The following is a 14,813-nucleotide window of genomic DNA, read 5'->3' on the forward strand; positions in this document are numbered from 1 at the left end:
GTATATACCTAGAAGGGGAATTAATAGAATATGTGGCAGTTCTATGTTTCACTTCTTCAGGAACTGTCAACCTTTTCCATGGTGGCTGCTGGAGTCCCTTTTATACTTTTTACTTCTTTATTGATATCCTCATTCAGTTCATGCATTGTTTTCCTGATTTCCTTCAGTCTTTGTCCAGGTTTTCCTTTGGCTTTTTGAGCATATTTAGTATAATTGTTCTATGATCTTTATATATTACTCCAAAGTTTGGGCTTCCTGAGGGAGGGTTTCTTAATATTTGTTTTGTTCTCCTAGGGGATATGTTTCCCTATGTCTTTGTATTTTGTTCTTCTAGGGGATATGTTTCCCTATTTCTTTGCATTCCTTGTAGGATTTTGGGGGGTTGATTTTGTTGTTGAAAACCGGACATTTGTGATTCATAATGTGGTAACCTTGGAAATCAAGTCTCCATCTTTTCCATGTTTTTTTCTTATTTGTTTGTTTGTTTTTGATTGTTGAAGGCTATAGTAGCCCATTTGTTTAGTGAATTTCTTAAACTATAGTTTCAAAGGATGTATTTCTTGTCTTCTGTGATCACTGAAGTCTGTTCCTTGTGTTAAGCTAGAGTTTTAATAGAGGTTCCCTGAACACCAGAAGCTCAAAAGCACACATCCTAGTCTTTGCAGGATCTATGAGGGAAACTACTTTAAATACCTAGCTAGGCTTAGCTAGCCTAATGATTGGCTTGAAGTGAAAGCTTAAGGTGTTTCATATCTTTTCTGAGCATGAGTTTTGCTGTGGGCATATGCATGGCTTTCTGTATTCCTCTCATAGATGCTTCTGAATGTCTTAATTTCTTAATGAAACGACATTAACTTTTGTTCCTCAGATTTTGAATATCTGTTTTATGTTTCCATCATATTTTACCCCCTAAGTATCTGTGAGTTGTTAGCTTGGCTTGCAGGTTTTTTTTGAGTGATGTCTATTGCTTTTCTGCTCTGAGTTCCCAGTTAGGTTGAACTGGGAACAAGTGCTTTGCCACTATTTCATGCAGCTCCCAGATAGTTTGTGACAGACAAACAACAATATTCCAACCAAGTCTGCTCTGCTCCTTCCAGAAGCAGGGTCCAAGGACTTACACACAAGGAATACAAGTTTCTTTCTTTTAGGAATGCCACTGTGCTGGCGAGAGAATGAGCAAGGACAAGTAAAAACATCATACATTTTTGCTACCATTTTCCAGTTACCTTTTTCTTGATTCAGTGTTTGATTAGTTACTGTAAACATTTAACTGTTTCACAAAGTTCTGAAAAGTTGGGTTTGACAGTTTTTGCTTGTCAGTTGTTTCTGAAGGGGGATGGGAACTTGGAGCTGCAATCTAGACTGATGAGAGGTTTTCACAAATGTGACTACCAAGTGTTCTGAAAATATGTCTGGATCCGTTTTGACTAGCTGTTTCTAAGGTAAGAACAAATTTTTACCGAAAATTCAACTTCAAATTAAATCTTGATGTAACTTTCTTTTTCTAATTCAAAGTAGCTTGAAGCAGAATGTACATGTATTCATTCATTCAGAACTGTATTCAAAAATAAAATTACCAAAAAAAGATGAATATTTGAACCTTATGTATTCATTTTTTGTAATATATTTTGAAACTTCCTTAGTAAAATTTCATTGCTTGTTTGGCCACACTGCGTGACTTGTGCGATTTTAGTTCCCTGACCAGGGACTGAACCCAGACCACAGCCATGAAAGTACCAAGTGCTAACCACTGGACTGCCAGGGAACTCCCACAATTCATTGTTTTTAGAACTATTTTTAATATTTTTAATATCAAAGTATCTTTGATTAGCATTAGTATCTTTAATATCAAACTCAGTTAATTTATTAACTGGGTCCCAAACTTTCATAGTACATGAGTCAGGACACTACCACCATGGGGTCTACCTGGCCTACCGTCTCGTTCTGTGAAATCTGTGAGCTAAGGATGGTTTTATAATCTGTTTAATCACTGAAAAAATGAAAGATGTTTTGTGATGTAAAGATTTTAAACTTCAAATTTTACTTTTCATAAACTGAATTTCCAGCCATATTCACTTGTTCATACATTAACTATAGTTGCTTCTGTGCTAGAAAGCCATAATGTAATAGTTCTGACAGAGACCATTATACCCTCCAAAAGTATGATGTTCACTATCTAGCCCTTTATGGAAAAGATTTGCCAACCTCTGTATTAGTACAGCAGAAATGGAATAAAAAACCTGAGAAATTATTCCCATGCTTTATGGATTTAAAAAAATATTTTTCAGTATCAAAAGTTCATTACTTATAGAAATTTAAGGCTACTACAGATTTTATCAGGTAATATGCATTTCTTTCATCTCAGTCTTTGATACTTTTAGTATCTTTTATAATACTATCTAAACAGCTACAAAGTTTATTCAACACATGACATGTTATAGAAACTTTTCTGGATTAAGGTTTTTCCTAGAACTTAAATTTATGAATAATTTAAATCACTTTTTCCATAATTTTGACAGCTTCAAGAATTCTGAACTTTATGCTTCTTTTTCTACCTCCAGTTCTTTTTCTCCAGTTGGAGAAAACTGGAAATTTCTTTCATCATTAAAAACCTATCAGAGAGTACATTACTCTTACATGTTAAATCTTTAATTAGAGAAGTATGTAAATCAGAGTACCTTAGAATCAGATTTGCTAAAGGTTTGCTTATTTCCTCATCAACTTTTGAAAACATGAATGAGGAGCTTTGATTAAAAATAATTTATGGTAAAACTTTTTTATGTTAAAAGACAACCTGAAAGCATGGAATTTCTAAAGCTGGGGACAACCGGTGGTTTGGTTGGATATTTATGCACACTGGTAGAATTAGTTCTCCTGAAAATAGTTTTGATCTGGACTGCCAATCATTTCTTATCAACTATCATTTTTTAAAAGATCTACATCTATAGTGTACATGATTTTTTATGACCTTTTAGATCAAATAATTTATAAGAAATTATTATAGAGTAAATTACTAATTGAGTATCTTCATCATCACTGGAATATAAAAATTCTTTATAATTACATTTTTTCTTCTGGAACTATCTGTCATAACCTCACTGACTAAATTTATTAAAGGAAATCCAATAGTGTAAAACAAAATTTTCTCAGATGTTTCTGCTTTAATGCTGGCTACTGTCAAGAATATTATATAGAGAAAAGAGAAGCTATCACATTCTCTGAAAATCTATGAGTCGGCACTGGGATAGATAATGGTGATGACTGACATTCTTTACTGTTTGGTCCACCTTTTGGATCTTTTCAAAAGACTTTTAAAACCAAGGAGCAAATATTCTGAATAAATTTGGATCCATATCACAAAGTAGCAAGTTAACTGATATTAAAAAAATTCCTTTATCACTGTACTAATGATCCATCTTGTTAAGTTTTCCTCAGTACTTTTTATGTTTTTACAAATAGAATCTTGAGATCTATGCTCATATAAGGTGTCTATATAAAGAATTTAATAACTTTACTGACCAACAATTTGTTTATTGATGGTATTTTATCCAAAAAGGTACCTTGTCTGAAAAGGGTTTTTAAGGAGAGGGGTTATCTTATGTATATATAATATTTTTTCCACAGTGATTCTTCTTGATAGTTATTATTCTTGATAGTTCTTATCAATAGTTACATATTTCTATTTGGCAGGTGTTTTATAAACTGATGAAATTTTACCTGTAGTTGGTTAGAGATACTTCTTATTTGAACATACAAATACATCTTTTCTAGTGAACCAATCAGTTTCGTATCTGTGTCAGAGAATTCAGCTTGAGTTTTATCTCAGCTTGCTGACTATTTTGGTGAACATACCCTCTGGAAATTTAATAGGAAAAAATTCAAGTTCATTTTCTGCTGGGTAATGAGGGCTGATTGATTTACTTGATATACTTTTTGTCTCTTTATCTTCATGGCATGTATGTAATACCAGAACTCAGCATCTCCTTATACCAAAATTCTAATCAGAAGCATTGTCAAAATTTTGTTACTCAGGTCTCTATTTTTCTTGCTCTTAATTTTTTGCTCAGAGTTATAGGAATCATCTTATTGGACACTATGTTAATGTTTTAAAAAACATTTTATTTTATAAGGGAAGTAAGCATAGTAATATCAGGTATAAAAACTTCAATGCTCATTCTGGTGAGGTGGTGAGGAAGATTTGGAAATATTGGTGTTAATATTTCGAGAAAACACCTTTGACAGAGCTGAAGATACCTTTGCCAGCATTTTAGATCCTTGTTTGGGAACATCAGACCTGGAAGTTTCTGTGGACAAAGCAAAGCAGTATAGATATTTATTAGACATTCTAGTTGAGACAGTAATACCATAGGATTAATGATTTAGAATTCAGAAATTGACATTTATAAAATAAATTATGGGATTTAAAAAATATTCACAAAGATTCTGTTGATTTGATCCTTCTAACACCCCTGTGAAGGAAACAGAATGATATCCTCATTTTTGGATATGAATCTTGATGAAGTCAGAAACCCTGCCTAAGGTCACATTAGTAGAAAGTCATCTCACTTCCATAGGGTCCAGCTTTCTGCCTTTCATGGCATCATTATACCTGCTCTACTCTGATACTTCTCTAATCAGGTGTTTAAAGAATACCTTTCTTTTTCTAGCAGAAGAACCTCCTAAAAGGTAATGAGTTAAACTCACATAGAGAGTACTGATAACTTTCAACTCAACACAGCGAGACAATTTCAGAGTGCTCAGTTGAAAACAGAAGTGCATTAAAACTGCTATTATTTCTCATGACTTCGGGTAAATTTTTAGTTGACTGACTTCATGTGATTTCTTTTGTCGTGTGAAAGGAGACTGTATGGATAATAAAAGTTTCCATTTGGAATTATTGTTCTGTATCACATGGGATTTGGAGAAGGAAATGGCAACCCACTCCAGTACTCTTGCCTGGAAAATCCCATGGACGGAGGAGCCTGGTGGGCTGCAGTCCATGGGGTTGCTAAGAGTCGGACATGACTGAGCAACTTCACTTTCACTTATCACTTCTTCAGGGCGTGGACTCTTAGAGAATATCATATTAAAATTTAACAAAATGAGTATTTTACATGTAAAGACAGAGGTGAATATTTATGTACTTTTATGAAAACTTATGATAGGATGTGACAGGACATGAAAGCACACATGATAGTAAAAGCCCATCTTTTCTTATTTCCACTTCACGCCAGAATTCATGACTATACCTCTTATAGTTACTACATTTGTTTTTTCTAGCAAGGTGATCTTCTATGGTTAAGCAAAAATGTTGTTTAGTCACTAAGTCACGTCTGACTCTTCTGTGATCCCATGGACTGTAACCTGCCAGGCTCATCTGTCCATGGGATCCTCCAGACAAGAATACTGGAATGGATTGGCATTTCCCTCTCCAGGGTATCTTTCTGGCTCAGGGATCAAACCCAGGTCTCCTGTGTCTCCTGCACTGGCAGACAGGTTCTTTACATCTGACCCACCTGGGAAGCCCCTGAAAAGCTAACACAGCTAACAGCAAATTTAAAGCTGTCAGATGTGAAAAGTGAAAGTGTTAGTTGCTCAGCTGTGTCCAGCTCTTTGTGATCCATGGACTGTAGCCTGGTAGGCTCCTCTATTCATGTAATTCTCCAGGCAAAAATACTGGAGTGGGTTGCCATTCCCTTCTCCAGGGGCTCTTCCTGACCCAGGGTTCAAACCTGGGTCTCCTGCATTTCAGGCAGATTCTTTATCATCTGAATCATCAGGGAAGTCCAAGAAAGCCAACACAATAAAGAATAAAAAAAAAAAAAAAACAAAACTATGTTTAGGTTTTTAGTGCATGCCCCGTTTGTCAGTCATGTCCGGCTCTTTACAACCCTATGGACTATGGCCCACCAGGCTCTTCTGTCTGTGGGATTTTTTGTTCAGGCAAGAATAGTGGAGTGTGTTACCATTTCCTTCTCCAGTGGATCTTACCAACCCAGGGATTGAATCTGTCTCCTGAGTCTCCTGTATTGGCAGGCAGCTTCTTTACCACTGAGCCACCTGGGAAGCCTCTGTTTAGATTTTTCCTGTGCTATTGTTTTTTAAATTATCTAAAACTTAAAAAGGAAAAAGCCAAAATCTGTAGCAAAAAGACAGAAGTATGGATGAAAGAGAAAAATGTACATTCTGAAAAGGAAAGATAAAAATTTTTCTAACATGACTGAGGCATTATGACAAGGCTTCTGAAATTCTCATTGGAGAGGTAAGGGTTAATGTTCTGAAAACTTGGTGGTCTTGTTAAAAATGCAGATTTCTGGGCATCATTACTCCAAGATACTAACTTAGCCAGGCTATAGAGGGTCTGGGAATCTTCAGAGTCAAAAAGGTATTCTGGGTGGTTCCAGTGTTGTAAAGCAGTTCCTAGAAACACACCAAAGACTGCCCAAATCCATATTCACTATTAGAAGACTGGGGGGTGGCTGGTGTACTAGGTTAATAGCATTATTCCCAGAGTGAACAGTGAACTCTTGTGTTTATCAATTAATAGTTCTTTTCACAACAAAACTATAAGGTATCTTTGGTCATTACCCACTAAGGACCTAGTTCTGGGACGCAATGGCAACTATATGGATCCACAGTGTAGAGGGAAGAAAGAATGTAAGATAAAAGAAAGAAGATATGTTTTTGAACCCTAAAAGCTCTCCATTTGTTGGCTGTATAACCTCTGATAGTTATTTACCTCCATTTCTCATTTGTAAATTAGGGTTCTAAGACTTGCAGAGGGAATACTATATGGTGTAGGAGATATAAACAAGTTTTATTTCATTCATCAGGTGTTTTGAAATTACGTCATAAAATCTGAAAGTCAGGATTTTTCACACAAAACTGTCTCTACTTTCTTCTGAAAAATGCTAAGACCTGAATTAGAAGGCCTGGCAACAAGCCAGCATGCCAATGACTGGACATGAGTAACAGCTCCTTTCTTCAGATGGGGCATGCCATGGACCCCTGCTCAAATACTGCTCTTGTTTGTCACCTACTTAGCTCCTGTGATCATTTGAGTATGTCAGCTATGGTCATGCTGAATGAGCTCAGGCTTTGAAGTCTGGCAGATCTGTATTTGAACCCCAGCGCTGTAGCTTACTAGCTTGGGGTGGCCTTGAATAAGTTATTCTCACTTTTTCTTTAGTAAAATGAAGATAGCTGATACCTAATCAATGTTAGTTCCATTACCTATTACCTCTTTGGTTTAAGAATTGCATAGTAAACTGCAAGTGGAAATAATATCTTAATATTTATATATAATATTTGTATTTTAATATATAGCAATCTCATATTGATAACGTGCATCAAAACTGCAAAGGAGAAGTAATGTACTCATTCTAGAAGTAATGTTAAAAGCATAACATATTTTATACCTGAAATGACTTCTTTTGAGGGATTCATACTGTGAAGAATATTCTTGTTTCCTTCAAAAATGGTGATAAACTGCAAGACAAAGCAAAGTACTGATTCAACCTTTTGTTAGATACTACATACTAGAGATACCTAGAAATCCTCAAGAGATGTAGCATAATCATTATAGCATTTTATATGACTTCTGTGTTCTGCAGTAACAATTATTATCTGAGACTCATACGTTTTGCCAATTATATGGCTAGGATTGACCCTTATCATAGATATGAACCAAGCTTGACTACCAAATAATTGAAGGCTCAGGTATCATAACAGACAAAAAAAAAAAAAATGTCAGCTGTGTCTCTCCCTCCTCCTCTTTGGGATAAACTGCAATGAGTAGTAAGTTATAGATTATTTTCTGATAATAAAGATAAGAGAAGGAAATAGATGTTTACTACATAAACTCTTCCTTTTATGGAAATCTTAGCTGTTTCCAAAGAGAAGTCAAGTGGCTGTGTGGATCTAGAGCAGGGAACATGGCTCAGATACTAGCTTTATTCCATAGGACTTTATCATGTCTTTGAATGCAAAAGAAGCAATTTCCCCAGAAAGGCATGAAATAGCCTGGGACAGGTAGCAAGATTTCACTGTAGCTATTCTAGAATGCTAGTAATTTAAAAAGGAAATAAGTCAATGAAGTAAGGCTAAATATATGCACCACAAAATGCCATGTGTATAGATTATGAAAAGACCACCAGATATTAATGAGTTCTACCACAGTTCCTCCAAGAGGATTTGAGGCAGAGTTTGAGATATTTTGAACAAGATACTTGAAGAATGAAATGGAGCAGAGACTGTGTAAAGAACATATTCTCAGCATTGGCTGCACAGTAGAATTATCTATGAAATCTTTTTTTTTTTTTTTAAATATGAATCCCTGGGCCCATAACACCATGGAATTGAAGTCCCTGAAGGTGGGGAAGATATTGATACTAAAGAAAAACACATGACTCTATTGTGTGAGAATCAGAGTTGATAATACCTATTCTATAAGAAGGAAGCTGATGGTGCCATGTGTCTCAGATGAATAAATATACTTAAGAACTTCCAGCATTACATGAGATTCAAGAATATTTGCTGCTACTTCATGGAACATTGTTAAAATAACCTTATTAATAAAAATTTATAGGTTCTTTTTAAAAAAAAATTCTTGTAGTTGTTTTACAATGTTGTGTTAGATTTTGCTATGTAGCTAAGAGAATCAGCTGTGCCTGGATCCCCTCTTCTTTGGACTTTTCCCCATTTAGGTCACCAGAGAACACTGAGTTCCCTGTGCTATACAGCAGGGGCTCATTAGTTATCTGTTTTGTACATGGCAGTGTATGTACGGCAGTCCAAATCTCCCAACTCATCTCAACCCTCACTTTCCCCACCACCCTTGGTAACCATAAATCTGTTCTCTACATCTGTGTCTCTATTTCTGCTCTGCAGATAAGTTCATCTGTACCATTCTTCTAGATTCCACATGTAAGTGACATTATACAATATTTGTTTTTCTCTCAGATTTACTTCACTCTGTATGACAATCTCTAGGTCTATCCATGTCTCTACAAATGACCCAGTTCCATTCCTTTAGATGGCTGAGTAATATTTCATTGTATGTATGTTCTACATTGTCTTCGTCCATCTCTCTGGGACATTTAGGTTAATTCCATGTCACATCTATTTTAAACAGTGCTGCAAGGAACATTGGGATGCATGTGTCTTCTGATCATGGCCATTCTGACTGGTGTGAGGTGATATCTCATGGATTTGATTTGCATTTCTCTAATAATTAGTGATGTTGAGCATCTTTTCATGTGTTTGTTGGCCATCTGTATGTCTTCTTTGGAGAAATGTCTATTTATGTCTTCTGTCAATTTTTTGGTTGCATTATTTCTTTGATATTGAGCTTCATGAACTGTTTGTATATTTAGGAGGTTAATCCTTTGTCGATTGCTTTGCAAATATTTTCTTTCATTCTGAGGGTTGTTTTTTGTCTTACTTATGGTTTCCTTTGCTGTGCAAAAGCTTTTAAATTTAGTTAGGTTCTATTTGATCTTTTTGACTAACCTCCTAGAATAAAGAAAATGAAAACAAAAATAAACCAATGAAGCCTGATTAAATTTAATATCACTTAAAATTTTTATTTGAAAATTTAAAAATATTGCCTGTGTTGGAGTTGGCATCTTTTTCCTTTGCCTTAAAGTTATAGACACTGTCTTAGTTCTTTGTATGTTGAGTAATATTGTATTGTATCCTGACCTTTTTGAACAATTTATATGATTCTAAGAACTGTTAAAATCCTCTGTAGAGGGTTGATTTGTTTTTAAAGTAGCTAATTAACCCTTTAAAGTTCAGAACACACATCCTACCCCGCCTTCTGTGACAGTGGTTCCAATGTAAATTTAGTTTTCAGAGTCTTGGCAGTATTTTTTAGTGTGTATCTCTATTAAGACTGTAGTTCAGTTTCTATAACCTTTTGTCTATAGAACATCAAGTCAGTTCCTTGCATGCACATCTCAGGAGACACTTTATAAAAACAGATTTGGAGGGGTTCCTTTTTCATGTCCCTCTTCTCTTTGATTTCAGTGTCTCTGATTCTCAACAGTCCCCTATTCTGATTCTATGTTTAGAATGCTATGGCTCTAGCCTTCCTGGGTGCCGTCTCACACATCCCATGACGGTATTGATGTCCAGGGTAAAGTAACAAAAGAAGGCAGAGAAAAACGTGGCAGGTTTCCCCCTAGTGTTCTTCATGTTGCTGCTGCTGGAGACTAATTCCTCTGGTCAGAGAGAAGGATTTTCTCTCAGTCTTAAGTGCCTCACAGCTTCGTTGCCACTGTTGTACAGGTTCATGGCTAAATCTTGCCTTGAGAGAGGGCAGAAGAGGGGAAATGGTGGTGAAAAGTGAGCCTCCCTACTTTCCATTTCATAGGTACTCCTTCCTAATTGTCGTAAGATAGCCATGGTTTCTCTTGGAGCTTTCTTATTTTATCCATTCCCTCTATGTAATTACAGGATTTTAACTGCCCTGGGTCTATGCTAGGAGATGTGAGAGGAAAAAACCCACGAAACTCATAAGGGTTTTGGAGTTCTGATTTCCTGCCCCAAGCTACTCAATCAGTTGCTTTTCATGGCCCTTGGTAGTTGTCTAGAGAGTTTAATCAGTGAGAGGCACAACTGGAATGTGCTTTACTTTACCTTTCTCAGAACTGGGCTGAATAAAAACTGTAAGCACAATTTTACCATGGAAAAACAGTTAAGTGAAGAAAAAGGACAGGAGCCAAAAGTGTGCAGATTAGCCAGCAGTTCAGATTGGCACAAGGAATAGCCTGTTAATCAGGTCCTTAGACTAAAGATTGTCTCCATTTTAGTGACATTTGATATTACTTGGAAAACATGGCCTAAGTGAAGCCTGAGGTTGTCAAACAGATATTTTAGTTTAAAAATGAAGATTAGGTTGAGTGAGGAACTAACCCAACATCTTTAGAGATGTGGTAAAAGTTATCTTAAGTATGAGTTGTAAGATTTGACTCTGAAAATTACTCTGGTAATAAGAAGTGACTGGATAATCAATGGATTGGGTGTCATGGAGTTAGGGAGATTTGCTTAAAAAGAGGATTAAATTGAGCCAAGAAACAACCACAACATAAGAGGATTTGTAGCTTGGGGACTCATTGAAAACTTTCTAAAGAGGATTAGGAAGGAGGACACTTTCTGAGTTTACAGTGGAGCCTAGCTGGCTGAGTCTTTCGGAAAATTGTCTTCAGGCAGTCAGTCCTTAGGAATGCAGATAAATAAATGGAATCAGCATTTATTTCTTAAAACCTGCTCTCTTCCATTTTTGAAGCTTCTGTTTCTTCTCTCCCTCCACCAAATCCCTCACTTGGGTCTACTTGCCTTCAGTTCAGTTCAGTCGCTCAGTCGTGTCTGACTCTTTGCAACCCCATGAATCGCAGCACACCAGGCCTCCTTGTCCATCACCAACTCCCGGAGTTCACTGAGACTCACGTCCATCGAGTCAGTGATGCCATCCAGCCATCTCATCCTCTGTCATCCCTTTCTCCTCCTGCCCCCAATCCTTCCCAGAATCAGAGTCTTTTCCAATGAGTCAGCTCTTTGCATGAGGTGGCCAAAGTACTGGAGTTTCAGCTTTAGCATCGTTCCTTCCAAAGAAATCCCAGGGCTGATCTTCAGAATGGACTGGCTGGATCTCCTTGTAGTCCAAGGGACTCTCAAGAGTCTTCTCCAATACCACAGTTCAAAAGCATCAGTTCTTCGGCACTCAGCCTTCTTCACAGTCCAACTCTCACATACATACATGACTACTGGAAAAACCATAGCCTTAACTAGACGGACCTTTGTTGGCAAAGTAATGTCTCTGCTTTTGAATATGCTATCTAGGTTGGTCACAACTTTCCTTCCAAGGAGTAAGCGTCTTTTAATTTCATGGCTGCAGTCACCATCTGCACTGAAGGGCCAAATGACCCATTCCTTCTCAGATTTCCTCTAGTGACTGCAGTAACAGAGTTAAGGAATGGAATTGTTTTCAGGTGCTAAGGAGGAATAGTGGCTTATCCTGTGCACTTAAGCAAGGAATGATAGCTTAACCCTAAGGTAAGAATTGACAGATTTCTTGGGTACCATGGACAAGTCTTAGCCTGGAGGAGAGATTTGAGCATGAAGAAATTGCAAATAGGGGAATACTTCCTGATGCCCCTCAAACAGCACCATATGGTTATTGATTAAAACAGAATATACTCAAATGGCCTCATATATTCTAATTATAAGGTATAGAAAAAATACTTACCTTAACACTGTTTGAATTTTCTGGCTTTTGTTCCTGAGAACTTGCTGTGGAGAAGAAGAAAAAAACAGGAAAAAAATAGTATTCTTTCTGAGGCACAAATAACATTGACACAAACCTGATCTTATTGTTTTTCACCGAAAAGTCATAGAATTAGGTTAATAGAAGCACTTGTTTCAGTGCACAGACAATGTGAATAAAACTGAAATAGGTGAGATCCCCAGATGTATGTGGCATATTTTAGCCCTTCTTTTAGGAATTATGAAAGATGAAGTGTGATGTCATAGGAAAGACAGGTTCTATAACTTAATAACTATAAATCTAAGAATGACCACTCAATCCCTATGTGCCTCTTTATTATTTATTTTACATGTAAAATAAGAAATTACCCTATATGTGATTCCTAAGGGCCTTTCCAGCTTTAGCACTCTTTGATTCTACATAGCTAATTAAAAGCAGACAATTGGAACAAAGAGCTAGTCTTATGAAATATTCTGAGTGAGAATCAGGAGAATTTTGAGACAATACCAAGAGGAAACCTGGTGGAGTTGCTGCACAACTAAAAGTTGCCTAAATTTCAGGGGAAGTCGACACCAGTAAAAAAAATCAACCCAAGGAGGTAGAAATGATACTAGGAAATACGTTTCACAAAGACCCATCACTAAGAAGGCAGTTCACCTGCTGGGGCATCAGAAAACCTGAGTTTAAGTCTTAGCTTTACTACTTAGAGCTGTGAGGATATTGTTGAATTTAATCTGACTTCTCTCCCAGTTTCCTCCCCTTTGTAGACTGTGAATGAGACTATTTTCCTGTCTCTGTCTGAAGAAGACTTAATGGGATATCTCATGTATAAAAAACTATGCATTTTATAGACATGTACTCATCAAGAGTCAATACATGTTTGTTAGGATCAATTTAGGTTCTGGAAAAACAAAACAGTAGCAAGACCTCAGTTAACTCAAGAGAAGAGCTAATTATCTGACTTACCTGACAAGGTTGGCAAAATTTCATTGTTGGTTAATAATATTACTAAAGTCCCTAACTCTATACTGCACATAATTGAACTTACATTTAAATGACTGAGGACATTTGGATTTACTACCATGGCTGTCATTCCAAACACAGGTTTTTATGTTTCTAGGTTAGGTGACTATCAACTTTCCAGGATGTACTAGAATTTGTTTTGATGAAAAGTCACAGAAAAATTCCTGCTAGTTTAGGATCCTAGGATATTCAGATACAAGTTATTTGAGATTTTCTTCTATATTCTATATAAAACTATAAACTAAAATTAGGAATATTTTATAGTGTATATAAAACTATAAACTAAAACGTTCAACCTTAATCTTGTCATTCAACTCAAGATTTAAATATCCTACGGCTTATGTGACATCTCAACTTAAATATCTAATATCTTAACATATTCAAAACAGAATTCTTGTGCTCTCTCTTTAGTTATTCCCATAGTCTCCCTTATTTACTGCTTCCACCTATTATAAGCTTGTTTTAGACCCTTTGGGATATAGATTTGATCTTCATTGAGCTTATATTCTAGAAGGAGATAGTGAAAAAAAAATATGAAGTCTGTCATACAGTAATAAGAGCTAGGGAGAAAAAAAAGCAAAGAAGCGGAATATGCACTGCCATCTTGACAATGAATCAAATCCCTTATGATTATACAGTGGAAGTGAGAAATAGATTTAAAGGACTAGATCTGATAGATAGAGTTCCTGATGAACTATGGACGGAGGTTCGTGACATTGTACAGGAGACAGGGATCAAGACCATTCCCATAGAAAAGAAATGCAAAAAAGCAAAAAGGCTGTCTGCAGAGGCCTTACAAATAGCTGTGAAAAGAAGAGAAGCAAAAAACAAAGGAGAAAAGGAAAGATATAAGCATCTGAATGCAGAGTTCCAAAGAATAGCAAGAAGAGATAAGAAAGCCTTCCTCCGTGATCAATGCAAAGAAATAGAGGAAAACAACAGAATGGGAAAGACTAGAGATCTCTTCAAGAAAATTAGAGATACCAAAGGAACATTTCATGCAAACATGGTCTCAATAAAGGACAGAAATGGTATGGACCTAACAGAAGCAGAAGATATTAAGAAGAGGTGGTAAGAATACACAGAAGAACTGTACAAAAAAAATCTTCACGACCAAGATAATCACGATGGTATGATGACTGACCTAGAGCCAGACATCCTGGAATGTGAAGTCAAGTGGGCCTTAGAAAGCATCACTATGAACAAAGCTAGTGGAGGTGATGAGTTCCATTTGAGCGATTTCAAATCCTGAAAAATGATGCTGTGAAAGTGCTGCACTCAATATGCCAGCAAATTTGGACAACTCAGCAGTGGCCACAGGACTGGAAAATTTCAGTTTTCATTCCAATCCCAAAGAAAGGCAATGCCAAAGAATGCAGAAACTACAACACAATTGCACTCATGTCACATGCTAGTAAAGTAATGCTCAAAATTCTCCAAGCCATGTTTCAGCAATACATGAACTGTGAACTTCCAGATGTTCAAGCTAGTTTTAGAAAAGGCAGAGTAACCAGAGATCAAA

The 14,813-nt window shown here is 36.4% G+C and overlaps 1 protein-coding gene across 1 annotated transcript in view; it reads right to left on the bottom strand.

Moving 5' to 3' along the window:
* Nucleotides 1–4,164: 4,164 nt before the first annotated feature.
* Nucleotides 4,165–14,813, bottom strand: part of FSIP2 (fibrous sheath interacting protein 2) — a 147,766-nt gene continuing 137,117 nt past the window's right edge. Inside the window, 3 exon segments of the mRNA XM_027523038.1 lie at nucleotides 4,165–4,304; nucleotides 7,419–7,488; nucleotides 12,251–12,294. Of these exon segments, the coding sequence (XP_027378839.1) occupies nucleotides 4,165–4,304; nucleotides 7,419–7,488; nucleotides 12,251–12,294 (254 nt within the window).

The sequence above is a fragment of the Bos indicus x Bos taurus genome, chromosome 2, assembly GCF_003369695.1.
Source record: "Bos indicus x Bos taurus breed Angus x Brahman F1 hybrid chromosome 2, Bos_hybrid_MaternalHap_v2.0, whole genome shotgun sequence".
Classification (NCBI taxonomy): Eukaryota; Metazoa; Chordata; class Mammalia; order Artiodactyla; family Bovidae; genus Bos; species Bos indicus x Bos taurus.